The sequence below is a fragment of the Pristiophorus japonicus genome, chromosome 7 (assembly GCF_044704955.1).
Source record: "Pristiophorus japonicus isolate sPriJap1 chromosome 7, sPriJap1.hap1, whole genome shotgun sequence".
NCBI lineage: Eukaryota > Metazoa > Chordata > Chondrichthyes > Pristiophoridae > Pristiophorus > Pristiophorus japonicus.
The window spans coordinates 13,428,439-13,447,397 of NC_091983.1; the positions used below are offsets into that span (position 1 = coordinate 13,428,439).

The 18,959-nt window shown below is 48.3% G+C and overlaps 1 protein-coding gene across 3 annotated transcripts in view; it reads left to right on the top strand.

Annotated features, from left to right (window-relative positions):
* Nucleotides 1-18,959, top strand: part of spast (spastin) — an 80,165-nt gene that overhangs the window by 52,356 nt on the left and 8,850 nt on the right. For 2 of the 3 annotated variants that reach the window (XM_070884840.1, XM_070884841.1), the window contains 6 exons: nucleotides 1,992-2,071; nucleotides 2,884-2,926; nucleotides 5,617-5,696; nucleotides 9,091-9,161; nucleotides 10,339-10,379; nucleotides 11,322-14,601. In XM_070884840.1, the coding sequence (XP_070740941.1) occupies nucleotides 1,992-2,071; nucleotides 2,884-2,926; nucleotides 5,617-5,696; nucleotides 9,091-9,161; nucleotides 10,339-10,379; nucleotides 11,322-11,450 (444 nt within the window). In that variant the 3' untranslated portion in view covers nucleotides 11,451-14,601. Of the gene's footprint in view, nucleotides 1-1,991; nucleotides 2,072-2,883; nucleotides 2,927-5,616; nucleotides 5,697-9,090; nucleotides 9,162-10,338; nucleotides 10,380-11,321; nucleotides 14,602-18,959 lie in introns of those variants that run through there. The other variant, XR_011593823.1, reaches the window with a different exon arrangement.

Below are 18,959 nucleotides of genomic sequence, written 5' to 3' on the forward strand. Positions count from 1 at the left end.
TACGTTTCTCTTATCTTCCAGAAGGCAGCCTGATAAACACTCTAGTGAGTTGAGGTCAATTGTAAACCAAGACACTGATTTATTTCACACACAGCACTCAATATAATAATCGGTGAAATTCAATCTATTTCATGCTGCTGCTCGTTGCATAGGAAATAATAAAGGATGCTACTTGGCCTCTATTAATGGGCTAAATTCACTTTACAGAGCAGCAATCTTTCTCTTACCAGAAAAAGGTGTTCATATTAGAACATAACATAAGAATTAGGAGCAGGAGTAGGCCATTCAGCCCCTTGAGCCTGCTCCGCCATTCAATAAGTTCATGGCTGATGTACCTCAACTCCACTTTCCTGCACTATCCCCATATCCCTTGATTCCCTTAATATCCAAAAAACCTAGACCTCTCTTGAATATACTCAGTGACTGAGCCTCCACAGCCCTCTGGGGCAGAGAATTCCAAAGATTCACCGCCCTCGTGAATGAAGATATTTCTCATCTCCGTCCTAAATGGCCGACCCCTTATTCTGAGACTGTGACCCCTGGTTCTAGACTCCCCAGCCCGGGGGGAAACATTCTCCCTGCCAAGCCCTGTAAGAATATATTAATATTGCAGCCACGGGGGTGCCCTCTTTCTCTGGCGAGACCACTCTGCCTCCTTGACTTGTTTCCAACTCGAACTTGCTTCAGTTTGCTTTTCAATTGGGGGGAAGCCAACATCGTGACTTCTAACCCTTCACGCACCCCTCCCCACCCCTGCCCTCTCTGTATTTGGGATTGGCTTATTAGTCTGCCAATCAGAATGGCTATCGTGAATCAGAAAGCTTTCTCATCTCCGCAACGGCACCTACACGACCTGTTCAGCTGCGGCGCTCCGCTGTGCTCCGTGAAGGGAAGCCGTTCTAACGTTGCATCCTGTTTCCTCTGTGAAATGGGCAAATAAACTCCATTGTCTCAAACTGAAATAGTATGCAGTTTTGTTAGCCAGTTCATCTACTGGGTCTAATCCACATTCCCAAATATCTTGTGTGCTGTGTGGAGTTAAATGACTGAACTCCCAGCATTTCATTTAACCTTTCACAGTGTCATTGAGCGGTTAACAATGGAAATATGAAATTGGCAGAAACGAGATCCTTTTACCGTTTGCTGCTGGAAGATAGTAACAAAATATGATGGAATGACCCAAGAGACTGCACGTTACAACTACATTCCAGTATCGTACATACATACACTGTACAACACAGAATCAGGCCATTCAGTCCAACTGGTCCAAATGCTCCATGCAAGCTGCCTCCCACCCTACTTCATCTAATCCGATTAGCATATCCTTCTATTCCTTTCTCCTTTCTCCCCCTCCCCCCATGAGCCTCAGTTACCTTTTTATACAAATCGGTAACAAAAAACATATTTCCAATCCAAAGCGGTGACAGTTCTATGACCACATCAGTCTCCTCGTGATAACGTATCCTCTGAAACCAGCATTTCCCGCGAACTATGAACTTCTGCTTAACGTCATTGCAAGCTAAAGACTGCCTGTACATTGATGTTTATTCAGCCATGACTCTGCACCAGTCTGCCAGTAAATCCTGTGACCGGCACGCACTAAAATATCAAACCTATGCCATTTGGCCAGTTCCGAATTTAAAACCAAACCATCTGAACTAGAATCTAATCGTTGCCCCCGCCCTTCCCATTCACATGGGGCTATCAAACAGTTGTTAATCCCACAACCTCTGCATTACTTAATCTCCGAGTCATCGATTCCACTGTCACCAGCGCTGCTGGCACCCAGTCTCTTCATCTGGTTCACGTGCTCCTCGTGCTGAACACCAGTGTTTGCAGCGCAGGAGAGGTCTTCGATAACCACATTGAATTCATTCAGGACAGCATCACATTCATCCTCATTTATTGCATGTAATGTCGCCATGAACATTAATGTGCCTTTAAATGGGTATATTTGATACAAAATGGTTGACGAGCTCTCTTGTTTTTAGGTACAATCCAGTGGCGACGATCGCGTTTTAGTAATGGGAGCAACAAATAGGCCGCAGGAGCTGGATGATGCTGTCCTTAGGTGAGTAGCCTGTGCCTCTATTAGCACTGAGGTTGGGAATGCCGTGTCCTGCCGATTGCCCTACCCTGCCGTTTTAGATGTGAAGTTTGGATGGAAATCTGGTGCAGCAGAGGAGTCCGTTTTGTAATGAAGTCTTGTTTTGATCTTGGCAGAATGTGACCATTGGGAATTTGCTGGCTAGATATTAGTGAGTGACGCTTGAACAGGGGGAAAGGTGCACTTTAACCAGTGTATCAGCAGGTGTTTGAGCATCTTGGACCTTTTATTCTGGCAGACCAAACTTTGTAAAGAGCTTCTGCTGCAGCAACTTGGCTTATAAGGCCTGCAATTTTGACACTAATTCGGTAACTGTCTAAAGCTAAGAATGTGCTGCATTTTCTGCTTCACTGGATTCTGATGTTAAAGCGGACCATCGAACAGCAGCATTCCGTTTCCTCAACTGTGCGCATTTGAAGCTGCTGCCTTCAGTTTGCCTCCGTTGGTAGCACGCTCGCCTCTGGGTCAGACAGTCGTAGGTTCAAGTCCCACTGGAGATTTAAACCCATGATCTAGGCTGACACTCCAGTGCTACCAAAGGCTGGCTCAGGCATGGTGGATCGAAAGGCCTCATTCTATGCTTCATCCCTTCTATAATTCTAAGGTTATGAATGCTCACATTTTTGGAGAAGGCAAATTAACAGTTTAAAAGTTGATTTGTTAAGGTGTGTTTGATATAAGGCACCGTTATCAAGGTTGCAGCAAACTACTCTGAAATACACTCAATAGAAGTATAATTCTTCAAATCACTTTAATTGTTATTCTTCTCCCTACAGACGTTTTGCAAAGAGGGTGTTCGTCTCCCTACCAAATGAACAAGTATGTGAACGACACTGGGAAATTTTCAGCCTTTGTTTTAAATGATGTATTTGTCAGAGTACATGATTGTTAATTTAGTAACCCCCTCTGACACACTGCCGAATTTACAGGCTCCTCAGGATGAACACTTCTTTAAATTTGGCTCACACTAATATTGTAATTGAACTATTAGATATCAGGCCTAGCCTTGTTACTGTACTTGCCACTGTAAGCTTACAAAACTGCTCACTGACTCGGGTCAGCGCGATGGTCTCTCTCTCCCTCGGGTCAGCACGATGGTCTGACTCTCCCTCGGGTCAGGGCGATGGTCTCTCTCTCCCTCGGGTCAGCACAATGGTCTGACTCTCCCTCGGGTCAGGGCGATGGTCTGACTCTCCCTCGGGTCGGGGCGATGGTCTGACTCTCCCTCGGGTCAGTGCGATGGTCTGACTCTCCCTCGGGTCAGTGCGATGGTCTGACTCTCCCTCGGGTCAGTGCGATGGTCTCGCTCTCCCTCGGGTCGGGGCGATGGTCTGACTCTCCCTCGGGTCAGTGCGATGGTCTGACTCTCCCTCGGGTCAGTGCGATGGTCTGCCTCTCCCTCGGGTCAGTGCGATGGTCTGACTCTTCCTCGGGTCGGGGCGATGGTCTCGCTCTCCCTCGGGTCGGGGCGATGGTCTCGCTCTCCCTCGGGTCGGGGCGATGGTCTCGCTCTCCCTCGGGTCGGGGCGATGGTCTCGCTCTCCCTCGGGTCGGGGCGATGGTCTCGCTCTCCCTCGGGTCGGGGCGATGGTCTCGCTCTCCCTCGGGTCGGGGCGATGGTCTCGCTCTCCCTCGGGTCGGGGCGATGGTCTCGCTCTCCCTCGGGTCGGGGCGATGGTCTCGCTCTCCCTCGGGTCGGGGCGATGGTCTCGCTCTCCCTCGGGTCGGGGCGATGGTCTCGCTCTCCCTCGGGTCGGGGCGATGGTCTCGCTCTCCCTCGGGTCGGGGCGATGGTCTCGCTCTCCCTCGGGTCGGGGCGATGGTCTCGCTCTCCCTCGGGTCGGGGCGATGGTCTCGCTCTCCCTCGGGTCGGGGCGATGGTCTCGCTCTCCCTCGGGTCGGGGCGATGGTCTCGCTCTCCCTCGGGTCGGGGCGATGGTCTCGCTCTCCCTCGGGTCGGGGCGATGGTCTCGCTCTCCCTCGGGTCGGGGCGATGGTCTCGCTCTCCCTCGGGTCGGGGCGATGGTCTCGCTCTCCCTCGGGTCGGGGCGATGGTCTCGCTCTCCCTCGGGTCGGGGCGATGGTCTCGCTCTCCCTCGGGTCGGGGCGATGGTCTCGCTCTCCCTCGGGTCGGGGCGATGGTCTCGCTCTCCCTCGGGTCGGGGCGATGGTCTCGCTCTCCCTCGGGTCGGGGCGATGGTCTCGCTCTCCCTCGGGTCGGGGCGATGGTCTGGCTCTCCCTCGGGTCGGGGCGATGGTCTGGCTCTCCCTCGGGTCGGGGCGATGGTCTGGCTCTCCCTCGGGTCGGGGCGATGGTCTGGCTCTCCCTCGGGTCGGGGCGATGGTCTGGCTCTCCCTCGGGTCGGGGCGATGGTCTGGCTCTCCCTCGGGTCGGGGCGATGGTCTGGCTCTCCCTCGGGTCGGGGCGATGGTCTGGCTCTCCCTCGGGTCGGGGCGATGGTCTGGCTCTCCCTCGGGTCGGGGCGATGGTCTGGCTCTCCCTCGGGTCGGGGCGATGGTCTGGCTCTCCCTCGGGTCGGGGCGATGGTCTGGCTCTCCCTCGGGTCGGGGCGATGGTCTGGCTCTCCCTCGGGTCGGGGCGATGGTCTGGCTCTCCCTCGGGTCGGGGCGATGGTCTGGCTCTCCCTCGGGTCGGGGCGATGGTCTGGCTCTCCCTCGGGTCGGGGCGATGGTCTGGCTCTCCCTCGGGTCGGGGCGATGGTCTGGCTCTCCCTCGGGTCGGGGCGATGGTCTGGCTCTCCCTCGGGTCGGGGCGATGGTCTGGCTCTCCCTCGGGTCGGGGCGATGGTCTGGCTCTCCCTCGGGTCGGGGCGATGGTCTGGCTCTCCCTCGGGTCGGGGCGATGGTCTGGCTCTCCCTCGGGTCGGGGCGATGGTCTGGCTCTCCCTCGGGTCGGGGCGATGGTCTGGCTCTCCCTCGGGTCGGGGCGATGGTCTGGCTCTCCCTCGGGTCGGGGCGATGGTCTGGCTCTCCCTCGGGTCGGGGCGATGGTCTGGCTCTCCCTCGGGTCGGGGCGATGGTCTGGCTCTCCCTCGGGTCGGGGCGATGGTCTGGCTCTCCCTCGGGTCGGGGCGATGGTCTCGCTCTCCCTCGGGTCGGGGCGATGGTCTCGCTCTCCCTCGGGTCGGGGCGATGGTCTCGCTCTCCCTCGGGTCGGGGCGATGGTCTCGCTCTCCCTCTGGTGTCTGTGGATGGCTGTGAAGGAGGTGAGAAGAGCAGGCTGTCCAAGCCCTGGAGCATTGGGATAGAGTAGAAGTACATGAGCTGGTTGTTGTTCTTGACTGTGGGGAAAAGCAATTAGCAATGAATATAGAAGTACACTTTTTTTTCTCTCCCTGGCATCCATAGTTATTTATATAAATTCTCCAACTTAACGTCCTACCAGAATGGGCAGGCCCTGGTACCGAGTGTGGTGCATGTTAGTTAGGGTTCTGATTAATTGTGTACAGTAACTTTAATTCTCTTTCTCCTGTCTCCCTCCTCCCCAGACACGATTGGTGCTGATTACAAATCTTTTGGCCAAACACAGGAATCCACTGAGCCGAAAGGACCTGGGCCATTTGGCCAAGTAAGTCCGTCACAAACTGTTTCAACTGTTGACGTGGGTAGTCCTGATGAGCCATTTTTTGGGACATTTTTATTCTGTCATAGATTGTTTATTTTGGGCAGCCCCTTGAGACCTGCAGAAACACTTCAAGTTGGAGTCTCAAGATCAAGCTATCCTGATTTCACTTCTAAATGGCTCTGATTTTAAGTTTGTGCTCCCTTGTTCTAAAATTCCCCCACTAGAGGAAATAGTTTCTCTGTGTCTGTCCTATTGAATCCCTTTGATCTCAGTTAGATGACCCATCAACCATGTATTCTTGAGGCAATAGAAGCGTTATATATGCAACCTTTTCAGAAATTAAGTACTGGTATAATTCTGGTGAATCTGTCATCAGCAAACTTGGATATACAACTCTCTTCCTTCATCCAAGTCATGAATATACATGGTGAAAAGTTGAGGCCCCAGAACAGATCCCCGAGGAATACCAGTTGCCAGTACCAGCGAACGATCCTGTTATCCCGACTCTCTTGTCTCCCACCTCCCAATTAATTAGCGAACCGTGTCACAAGTTTATCTCCAATTGTGCGCAACTTCATATTTGCTGCGACTCTATTGTGCAGTCTTATCAAATGCCCTTAATCCACCATGTTCGTGACCTCCTCAAAAAAAAAAATGGATCTAGATTAGTGCAGCATAACGTACCCGTCACAAATCCATGCCAACCCTCTGATCAGCTGATTCAGTGAGCAGTTTTGTAAGCTTACAGTGGCAAGTACAGTAACAAGGCTAGGCCTGATATCTATTGTGGGGAGGTTGATGGATTCCAGTAACCTCCCCACAATTGATGTCAAACGGACAGGCCTGTAGTTTCCTGGTTTCTCACTCCCTCCCTTGTATAATGGAGTGACATTTGCAAGTTTCTAATCCAAAGAGACAATTCCTGAATCGTGAGCTTTGGAAAATTGACTAACTTGTCTGGCACCTTAATGTTCAAAGCATCCAGGTTCAATGCCATGTTACCAGGCTTACTCACCAACTGCTTACTCCAAGCCCTTGTGTTGGCTTTTTACAGAGCTGTGCTCATAGTGAGGCTGAATCCTCCTCTAGACCACTCGGTTCCTTGATCTGACGCATGGGTCAGAGAAAGCCCTTCCATTGCACGCCCAGTAGTTCTGAGCCATGAAGGAGAACTGTTTGGGCATGTCTTGTACCTCACAGGCTTAACCTCTTTTGGGGCTTTGGCTGACGAGTTATGGCCTCCCAGGTACCAATGTCAACCAACAAAGGAGACCAATGCCCCTTGTATTGGGTTGATGGGATTAAGATACAGATCAGCCATGATCTAACTGAATGGCGAAACATGCTCGAGGAATTACATAGCCTATTCTTGTTCTAATCTTCCACTCAGTACCTTTTGTGGCCCTCTATTAAGCAATGCAAGGCCATCATATCGCACTTGAGGACACTAACCATCTTATCCCACCTGTTAACCCATTGCTCAAAATGGTGAGTAGAATGCAATAAATGATGAGGCAGCCTGCAAAAAGGAGGGCTGTAGTATTTGCAGCAATGTCAACACAAACTCTGAGGCCATTCCTTATGGTCATTGCTAGACATTAAATAGGAAAGGCAGCATTAGTCAACCTTGCAAATACCCTTCGCTTGAGACAGAAAGGGTTTAATGAGAGTCTCACGCACCCTCGAACTTCCATCGAAGATTTGGCCCATAGCTTTCAGTTTCTTCCATAGGCTGCAAAAGGCACTAGGTTGCAATTGATGGAAGCCGTCTAAATGGAGTGCCCCTGAATCTAGCAATGTTCTACAATCACATTCATAGCCAGAACCTATCCGATGCATTCCTCGGGTAAAACCTTGTCTGTACCTTTCTTTCAAGGATATCCAGGCTGGGGCCACGTGCCATCAAAGACCAGACAGTTCAGTCCCCATTTGTATTACTGCTTTGTGCAGATTGAATTTTGTGTGCCTGGAGGTCTGGAAAGGTCTGTGTTTAGCACTATTGCCTCATTAGTGGATGTGCAATCTGTTGTACTTGAAAACAAAAGCTTGGACAGCTCTGCTCCAAAGCTTCCTGAGACAACTGGAAGAACCACTTTAATTAGGCACTGTTAGCAGGATTCTCCATGGGTCACTAAGATCTCCTATCCAGTGTAAAGGTAAAGATGATGTGTGTGGTAATGCGTGGCATGTGTACATTACAAGGTGGTTGAACATTGAGAACTTTGTGTCTGAACCAATGACTAGGTGGTTCAAGTGATCAGCTAGTTAGACGAATCCTGACGAGGTATAAAGAATGTAAATGTAGCTAATGTGACTTAAGGTTCTGGGGAAACGACCTGGTGGGCAACTCCTTCACTGATGTTTTCCAACGTTGACCCACTTATTCCTGTCCCTATAAAGACCATGAAGTAGCAGTTGGTGGTTCCCCTTTTCCCCACCTACCAACCCAGACAGGGATAATGTTTCGCACTCATCACATTATGGTAGTGTGAGTTAACAGTGTGAATGTTAATCTTACTGCGAATCTTACTTCTCAACCTCCTCTCCTGCATCCTTCGGTCATAAGAAACAGGAGCAGGAGTAGGCCATTTGGCCCCTCGAGCCTGCTCCGCCATTTAATAAGATCATAGCTGATCTGATCATGGACTCAGCTCCACTTCCCTGCCTGCTCCCCATAACCCTTTACTCCCTTATCGCTCAAAATCTGTCTATCTCTGCCTTAAATATATTCAATGACCCAGCCTCCACAACTCTCTGGGGCAGAGAATTCCACAGATTTACAAACCTCAGGGAAGAAATTCCTCCTCATCTCAGTTTTAAATGGACGGCCCCTTATTCTGAAACTATGCCCCCTAGTTCTAGATTCCCCCATGAGTGGAAACATCCTGTCTGCATCCACTCTGTCGAGCCCTCTCAGTATCTTATACGTTTCAATAAGATCACCTCTCATTCTTCTTAACTCCTCAGACTCTTGTCTGCATTATCTGAGCTTCCAGCAACCTGCGCCTTTCAAATTGGCCCTCTCTTTTTCCATTTGCAACCTTCTTTTTCACCCAAACTGAGATTCCCCTCTCCTAAACACTTCCTTGCTTACCGTTCGATTACCTGTGTATCGTGCTTGGGTGCTTTTATATAAAATTGCAACTTGTTGAGGTTGAAATGTTAGAGGCAAATAGTTTTACACTGTTGGGCTAGCTTGACCTCGGGCAGTTTGTGCTGCAATACAGTCCTGTACCATTTCCTTTAAATGCTTCTCATGAGACTTCTTATTCGGGAGCATCTTTATTGGTCGCTGTTCAATCTAAAAGACCCTGAATACTCGGCAGGTGTTCCATATTTTAACGTGTTTTTTTTTAACCAAGACTTGAGATGTTTTCTATCTTCTCGCTCCTTACAGACAAACAGAAGGATATTCGGGGAGTGACCTGACTGCACTGGCGAAGGATGCAGCACTGGGCCCAATTCGAGGTAGGTGATGTGATGTATCGTACAGCACAGAAGGAGGCCATTTGGCCTATCGTGCCTGCTCTTTGGTACAGCTATCCAATTGGACCCCCTGCATTTTCCCCATAGCCCTGAAAATGTTTCCCCTTTATTCCCTTTTGAAAATTACAATTGAGTCTGCTTCCAGCGCATTTCAGAACATCATAACTGTTTATATAGAAAAATTCTCCCATCTCCCCCTCTGGTTCTTTTGCCAATTACCTTAAATCTGTGTCCTTTGGTTACTGACCCTCCTGCCCCTAGAAACAGCTTCCCGTTATTTACTCTTGTCAAAACCCTTCATGATTTTGAACACTTCTATTAAATTATCTTCTAAGGCGAACAACCCCAGCTTCTCCAGCCTCTCCACGTAACTGAAGTCCCTCATCCCTGGTACCATTCTGGTAAATCTCCTGTGCACCCTCTCAAAGGCCTTGAATTCCTTCCTAAACTGTGGTGCCCAGAATTGTCCACAATATTCCAGTTGGTTGGGATTGATCCACTATCTGCCGCCTTTTAACTGGCCCTTTATTCTATCCATTCCAACAGCCAAAGGTTTATTAAATGGGTTTCTAAACTGAAGAGAGAAGCTGCTGTAAGTGATGGGGATTGATTTTTACGCACATAATTTGTATGTAACTATTCCCCACTAGCTGCATTTTGCTGAAGAAAAAGTCCTGCTATACCTGGGATACTCGGTTTGCTGTCGTTTCTGCCATGATCTTGGAGATCCAAGACCCGCCCTGCCTTCAACTCATTGGCTGTGGTGTCAATATTCACTCTTTAAAATTCATTCTCTGAATATGGGTGTCACTGGCATAGTTGGCATTTATTGCCCATCCTTAGTTGCCTTGAGAAGGTGGTGTTAATTGAAACAACTAAAGGGCTCGCTGGGCCACTTCAGAGAGCTGTTAAAGAGTCAAATACGTTGGTGTGGGACTGGAGGCACATCTAGGCCAGACCGGGTCAGAAGAGCAGATTTCCTTCTCTATGGGACGTCACTGAACCATTAACGCTTTTACGACAATCCAGCAGCTTTGTAGTCAGTTTTACTGGTCCCAGAAAATGCTGAGGTGTGCACCTTTGTTGTTTCTGCAGAGTTTCAGCTGTTCTGGTTTGAAGTTTTGAGTTGTCAGAATTACATGTTTTCCTTTTCCCTCAGAGCTCAAGCCAGAAGAAGTGAGGAATATGGCTGCCAGTGAGGTGAGGTTCACTTCTTCTCCTCTATCTAAAACTCTCCCATGTGTAGAATTGCTAGTGTCAACCAGCTCTGTTCATACACCACAGACTCCTTCATTGTAGCTGCATTTCAAAGACAGGGATTTTTAACCCTGGCTCCTGAACATTTTGTTGCTCTACCGGTGAACTGCACGTGGCAATGCTCGCGGTGTGTTTATGAGCATCATTATCATCATAGGAAGTCCCTCGGAGTCGAGGAAGACTTGCTTCCACTCTTAGAATGCGTCCGTAGGTGGCTGAACAGTCCAATACGAGAGCCACAGTCCCTGTCACAGGTGGGACAGATAGTCGTTGAGGGAAGGGGAGGGTGGGACTGGTTTGCCGCACGCTCCTTCCACTGCCTGCGCTAGATTTCTGCATGCTCTCGGCGATGAGACTCGAGGTGCTCAGCGCCCTCCTGGATGCACTTCCTCCACTTAGGGCGGTCTTTGGCCAGGGACTCCCAGGTGTCGATGGGGATGTTGCACTTTATCAGGGAGGCTTTGAGGGTGTCCTTGTAACGTTTCCTCTATCTACCTTTGGCTCGCTTGCCGTGAAGGAGTTCCGAGTAGAGCACTTGCTTTGGGAGTCCCGTGTCTGGGCATGAGGACAATGTGGCCTGCCCACCGGAGCTGATCAAGTGTGGTCAGTGCTTCAGTGCTGGGGATGTTGGCCAGGTCGAGGACGCTAATGTTGGTGTGTCTGTCCTCCCAGGGGATTTGTAGGATCTTGCGGAGACATTGTTGGTGGTATTTCTCCAGCGACTGTAGGCGAATGAGAAGATCGGGGTGAAGTGGAGCTAGAGTGGGAAGTGTATTTGTGGGGAGTGATGTTGGAGCAAGGAGGGCACGTGTGTGTGTGTGTGTATGAGCATGTGTACACTTAACCAGACGTGACTTTGTACCTTGCATTATCCCGCCTGTCTAGGTGAGAAAGATCCGACTGACCGACTTTGAAGATTCACGCAGGAAGATCAAGCGAAGTGTGGGCCCTCAGACACTCGACGCGTACAGGCGCTGGAACGAGGAATACGGGGACACTGCCGTTAATTCGTGAGGTGTCACACCATCACTGGCTCTGGTCACTGCTGTAAGGGACTCGCCTTGATCAGAGAGCGCGACATCGGTTGCCAGCACCGACTGACACGCACCTTCTCTGGCCTTCAGTAGGGCATCCAAAGTTGTTTCATCACAGGTTCTAACGCGGAATCAGGAGCGCTAAAATTGACAGGCAAAGTTTACAAAACGGAATCCTTTCTGTGACGTGCTGTATCCTTTTTAAATGAAGTTTCAGGAGTCTTTTGTGCCTCTGGATCCGGGACCACGTAGCTGGCAGTCAGTGAAGGCGGAGTTTAGGGTCTAGCAATGGTAAAATAGGTCATGATTTGTATATTTTGTTTCTGGTGTAAACAAGTCAATCCCTGTTCAGAGTATGCGCAGTACAAGCACAACTGTAGGAAGATTCGTGCCTTATGTTTGCAGTACATTTGCTTGTCCTATTGTGTTTTAGTCCTTTTGCTCCCCATGATTGATAGGCTCTAAAAGGCCCGCCAGCATTACCCATTCATAACCGATTATTCAATCTGTTCAGCAGTGCCAAATAATTTGCTGGTTGCCCACTTACGGAAATGGATTCTTTGAAAGAAGACCATTTGCAGTGCTTGCCAGCTTCCAAAAGTGTTTCTTCCCTAATATCAAGTAGCAGGTCTCTTGATTTCCTAACCAGTCCACCAATAAATAATTTTGCTTCCATCTTTCGCTATTTCAGTGCAGCGTTTGTCAGGTAGACTTGGTACAAAAGCGTACACATGTTGGAAGAATAGTGAACTATTATTGCAATTGAACTTCCAGTTCAGTGCATGGCTTCCCCACCATTATATAATATACAGCCTCTTGTTACAACATTCAGCATTATCGAAACTGATACTTCAGTTGGGCTTCTGAATAAATCTCCTCTTCATATAACTCAACCCATTGGGTGGGGTGGGTTAACTGCTCATAACAGGGATTTTACAATATTGAGGCAAAGACTCAGCCCTCCAAGACATCTATCTGTAAAATAACACCATTCTTGGTCTAATCCTCTTCTCCTTCTGAATCACTGAACAATTCCACAGAAGATTTGCTGATCATTTTTTAAGAAGCACATCTGGTGTGTATTTCCTGCCCGTCACTCTTCCATGTCACACTCAACTTTCTGTCACACCTCAGGAAAAAAGTGTATAAAATAGGAACACTCCAGGAACGTAAAATACCAGAGCCAGACTGTGTGTTTCTGTCCGTGTCCCTTCATCAACCTCGACATGAAATCACCCAGTGTGTTTTCTTTAAACAGCAACAGTCTCTTTCTTGACCCGTGTATGAAGCTAGTATTTACTTGCGAGCAATTCTCTTACTTTGCCTTGAAGGTCACGTAGCTACACGTAGTACAATGTCCCTGACCTTACAACAGCCCACATGCTCTGTCTTAACCGTGAGCAGCATCGCAGGAGGTTCACCCGTAATGTCAAAATGGGACGTCAAATGCTCCAGCTGTTGCACTGTGTTAACAATACAAAAATCATTTACAACAGTGATTATATTTCAGAAAGCACTTGGTTGACTGTAATGTGCTTTGGCTGTCCTGAGGTTGTGAAAGGCACATTATAAATGCAAGTCTTTCTTCGAGAAGGCCATTACCCTGGAGCCTAAAATGTACAAACACATATACAACTGCTCCCTGACCCCAGCGGTTTACAGTTACCTGGATTTGGGCCATTTAAAGGAAGGACGAAGTAGTGACGCTTGCGAAGTTTGTGTTCTTTTTGTTCTTTGCTAACTGAAAATAAATTATTCCTGCCATAGCAAAGAAAACACTTCCACAGAGAAAGGAGGGGGTGGGGGGCCGACAGAGATCGCGGCTACTGAACAGAGCCACATCAGGAAAAGAAAATGTGCATCAGCAAAACCCAGCATTTGTCCATTTTACTCATTTTATTCCCCTTTCTCTTAACATGGCACTCGCGCTTCAAACAAATAAATCGCATCCCTCTCCTCCCCGTAATTATTATACATTAATACTGAAACCAACCCAGCATATTATACATTATTATTAAACCAACCCAGAGCTCCACAGATTCATGCAATATTATTGTACATTCATTCTTACCGATTTATGGGCAGAATGCTTCTGTACAGCTCCTGGCCGTTGGCAACAATCACTTTGTTCAAGGAATGGGAGCAGGTTAGCAAATGCTGTTTTGAGAGCATCCCTGGTGGTGCTCTATTATAGCCAAAGCCACCTTCCTTTTACCCACTTCTGTGACACCAGTATTACCAAGTGGAAGGAAGTTAATTCCAAAAGCTTTGCACTTGGGATGGGGGGGAACTGGCTGTCCTGATCAGGATTAAGTGTGAACTGAACGAGAAGGTTCAGGGATTTTCAAATTTGCAGATTTGTAAGCGACTGTTGTACCAACTCTACCTCACAAAACGGTTGTGTTGTCAAGTTTTCCTAAACCATGCAGCTTGTAACTGAGTTATACGGTGCACGGTTGTTCCTTTTCTTGAGACACTCCACGCCAAACAATATCGGAGGGGCTTTTTTTTTTGTTGTAACCATTGGAAGCTCTTGTGCTGCAGACTGTCCAAATGCAGGACCCGCAACGAGATGCAGAGCTGGAATGAAAAGTGTCCTAGAATTCAGAGAGCACTGAAATATTAAACGGCCTGAAGGTAAATACCCCTGTACCTTCGCTATTCAGTTTAATCTGTGCTTTCAAACTTTAACTCTCTCCCATTTCAAACTTTCTAGCAGTGCACTAGCACACTGCGAACCTACACTGCCAAGATTCTGGTCAACCTGACCGTTAACTAGCACAAAGCAATTAACTGAGGTGTGTGGACTCTTTCTAACTTTGATAACTTTTTGACAACCTTTTAACAGATTTGTACATCATTGCATTGAACTTGACGTGAGTAGAAAGCTTAACTGAGCATGGAGTTCAGGAGTAGGCAGCGATTCTATTTGTTTTACTTTAGCACTGTTGTCGTCCCAACGCCCTGGTACAGCTGAAACTGGTATAGGGAAAGGTAAAGTGTCCCAATTAGTAAATATTGTATTTTTGGCACTTTTATTTTTATTTTTTGTATCCACGTGCATGAACGATTTATTTTGATCAGTTTGTTTTTCATGTCTAATATATTGATAAATAAAAGTTTTAATTCGACGTCTGGAAGTTGTGAGGTTCGTGATATTTTTTGCGGAGCTGAAGAGGCCTGCCGGGAAAGATGACTTCTATAGGTCGTGAGGATGTCGACACCAATTAAGTTGATGATGCGAGTAATGTTGCACTCTTAATAAACAGCAGAGGAAATGGCAACAGTTGGATTGAACAACAACAATATTTTGCATTTATATAGCACCTTCAATGTGATAAAATGTATCAAGGTGCTTCACAGGAGCGTCGTCAAACAAAATTTGACGTAAGGAGATATTGGAACAGGTGGAGGTCGGTTTTAAGAAGCGACTTAAAGGAGGAGAGAGGCGGAGAGGTTTAGTGGAGGGAATTCCCTCGGCAGCTAAAGGCACGGTCACCAATGACGGGGCCTTGGAAATCGGGGATAAGAACATAAAAAAGCAGGCCACCTGGCCCCTCGAGCCTGCTCTGCCATTTAATAAGATCGTGGCTGATCTGATCATGGACGCAGCTCCACTTCCCTGCCCGCTCCCCATAACCCTTTATTCACATCACTCAAAATCTCCGCCTTAAATATATTCAATGATTCAGCCTCCACAGCTCTCTGGGGCAGAGAATTACACAGATTTACAACCCTCTGAGAAGCTATTCCTCCTCATCTCAGTTTTGAATGGGCGGCCCCTTATCCTGAGACTATGTCCCCTAGTTTTAGTTTCCCCTATAAGTGGAAATATCCTCTCTGCATCCACCTTGTCAAACCCCCTCATTATCTTATATGTTTCGATAAGATCACCTCTCATTCTTCTGAACTCCAATGAGTAGAGGCCCAACCTACTCAACCTTTCTTCATAAGTCAACACCCTCATCTCCGGAATCAACCTAATGAAGCTTCTCTGAACAGCCTCCAATGCAAGTATATCCTTACGGAGACCAAAACTGTATGCAGTACTCTAGGTACACCAAGACCCTGTAGCAGGACTTCTCTGCTCTTATATTCTATCCCCCTTGCAATAAAGGCCAACATTCCATTTGCCTTCCTGATTATTTGCTGTATTTGCATACTAACAATTGTGTTTCATGCACGAGGACCCCCAGGTGTCTCTATACTGCAGCATGTTGCAATTTTTCTCTATTTAAATTATAATTTGCTTTTCAATTTTTTCTGCCAAAGTGGATAACCTCATTTTCTCATTATACTCGATCTGATAAATTTATGCCCACTCACTTAGCCTGTCTACATCCCTTGCAGATTCTTTGTGTCCTCACAATTTGCTTTCCCACCCATCTTTGTATCATCAGCAAACTTGGCAACATTATACCCGGTCCCTTCATCCAAGTCATTAATATAGATCGTAACTAGTTGAGGACCCAGCACCGATCCCTGCGGCATCCCACTAGTTACAGTTTGCCAACCGGAAAATGACTCATTTATCCTGGCTCTTTGTTTTCTGTTCGTTAGCCAATCCTCTATCCATGCTAATATATTACCCCCAACCACTTTACAAATGCCTTCTGGAAATCCAAATACACCACATCCTTATCTACCCTGCTTGTTACATCCTCAAAGAACTCCAGCAAATTTGTCAAACATGATTTCCCTTTCATAAAACCATGCTCACTCTGCCTGATTGAATTATGCTTTTCCAAATGTCCCACTGCTGCTTTGTTAATGATGGACTCCAGCATTTTTCCAACAACAGATGTTAGGCTAACTGGTCTATAGTTTCCTGCTTTTTGTCTGCCTCCTTTTTAAAATAGGGGCATTACATTTGTGGTTTTCCAATCTGCTGCAACTGCCTCAGAATCCAGGGAATTTTGGTAGATTACAATCACTATCTCTGTAGCCACTTTTAAGACCCTAGAATGTAAGCCATCAGGTCCAGGGGATGCGCAAGAGGCCAGAATTGGAGGAGCGCATAGATCTCAGAGGGTTGTAGGAGGTTACAAAGATCGGGAGGAATGAGGAACGATTTGATAACAAGAATGAAAATTTTAAATTCGAGGCGTCGCCGGGCTGGGAGCCAGTGTAAGTCAGCGAGTACAGAGGTGATAGGTGAACGGGATTTGGTGCGAGATGGGACACAGGCCGTAGAGGTTTACATGACCTTAAGTTTATGGAGGGTTGAAGAAGCTAGGCCGGCCAGAAGTGCGTTGTGTAAGGTAACAAAGGCATGGATTTCAACAGCCAATCAGCTGAGGCAGCGGTGAAAACGGGCGATGCTAGAGGTCCTCAACGATGGCGGAGCCCAGCGCGCAAGTGCAAAAGATGAGACTGAAGCGTTTGCAACCATCTTCAGCAAGAAGTCCCCAGTGGATGATCCATATCGGCCTTCTCCTGAGGTCCCCACCATCACAAGCCAGTCTTCAGCCAATTTGATTCACTCCAGGTGATATCCAGAAGAGGCGGAATGCACTGGATACAGCAAAGGCTATGGGCCTCGACAACATCCTGGCTGTTGTGCTGAAGACCTGTGCTCTGGAACTAGCCGTGCCTCTAGCCAAGCTGTTCCAGTACAGCTACAACACTGGCATTTATCTGACAATGTGGAAAACTGCCCAGGTATGTCCTGTCCATAAAAGCCAGACAAATCCAATCAGGCCAATTACTGTCCCATCAGTCTACTCTCAATTCTCAGCAAAGTGATGGAAGGTGTCGTTGACAGTGCTATCAAGCGGCACTTACTCACCAATAACCTGCTCACCGATGTCCGGTTTGGGTTCTGCCAGGACCTCTCAGCCCCAGACCTCATTCCAATCTTGGTCCAAATGTGGACAAAAGAGTTGAATTCCACATGTGAGGTGAGAGTGGCTGCACTTGACATCAAGACAGCATTTGACTGAGTGTGGCATCAAAGAACCCTAATAAAATGGAAGTCAATGGAATGTGAGGGTGGGGGGGTGGAATTCTTCACTGGCTGGAGTCATACCGAGCACAAAATAAGGCGGTTATTGAAGGTAAATCACTTCAGCCCCAGGACATCGCTGTAGGAGTTCCTCACGACAGTATCCTAGGCCCAACCATCTTCAGTTGCTTCATCAATGACCTTCCCTCCATCAAGGTCAGAAGTGGGGATGTTTGCTGATGATTGCACAGTGATCAGTTCCATTCGCAACTCCTCAGATAATGGAGCAGTCCGTGCCCGCATACAGCAAGACCTGGACAACATTCAGGCTTGGGCTGATAAGTGGCAAGTAACATTCACACCAAGTGTCAGGCAATGACTATCTCCAACAAGCGAGAGTCTAGCCACCTCCCCATGATATTCAATGGCGTTACCATCGACTAATCCCTCAGCATCAGCATCCTGGGGGTCACCATTGACCAGAAACTAAACAGGACCAGTCACACAAATACCATGGCAACAAGAGCGGGTCAGAGGCTGGGTATTCTGTGGTGAGTGTCTCACCTCGTCACTCCCCAAAGCCTTTCCACCATCTCCAAGGCACAAGTCAGGAGTGTGATGGAATACTCTCCACTTGCCTGGATGAGTGCAGCTCCTACAACACTCAAGAAGCTCGATATCATCCCAGGGCAAAGCAGCCCGCTTGATTAGCACCCCATCCACCAGCTTAAACATTCACTCCCTCCACCACCGGCGCACCGTGGCTGCAGTGTGTACCATCGACAAGAGGCACTGCAGCAACTCGCCAAGGTTTCTTGGGCAGCACTTCCCAAACCCACGACCTCCACCACCTAGAAGGACAAGGGCAGCAGGCGCATGAGCCACCACCGCCTGCAAGTGCTCCAAGTCACATAGCATCCTGCCTTGGAAATATGTCGGCGTTCCTTCATCGTCGCTGGGTCAAAATCCCACAACTCACTCCCTAACAGCACTGTGGGTGTACCTTCACCACACGGACTGCAGCGGTTCAAGGCGGCAGTTCACCACCAGGTGGCAATTGGGGATGGGCAATAAATGCTGGCCTTGCCAGTGACTCCCACATACCGGAATGAATTTTTTAAAAAGGTGGAAATGGGCACTCAGTGATGGAGAGGATATGGGTAGATGTAATACAATTATCATTATCATAGGCAGTCCCTCGGAATCGAGGAAGACTTGCGTCCACTCTTAACATGAGTCCTTAGGTGACTGAACAGTCCAATACGAGAACCACAGACTCTGTCACAGGTGGGACAGATAGTCGTTGAAGGAAAGGGTGGGTGGGACTGGTTTGCGGCAGGCTCTTTCCACTGCCTGCGCTTGATCTCTGCATGCTCTCAGCGTTGAGACTGAGCTCAGTGCCCTCCCGGATGCTCTTCCTCCGCTTAGGGCGGTCTTTGACCAGGGAATCCCAGGTGTCAGTGGGGTGTTGCACTTTATCAGGGTGGCTTTGAGGGTGTCCCTTGTAACGTTTCCGCTGCCCACCTTTGGCTCGTTTGCCGTGAA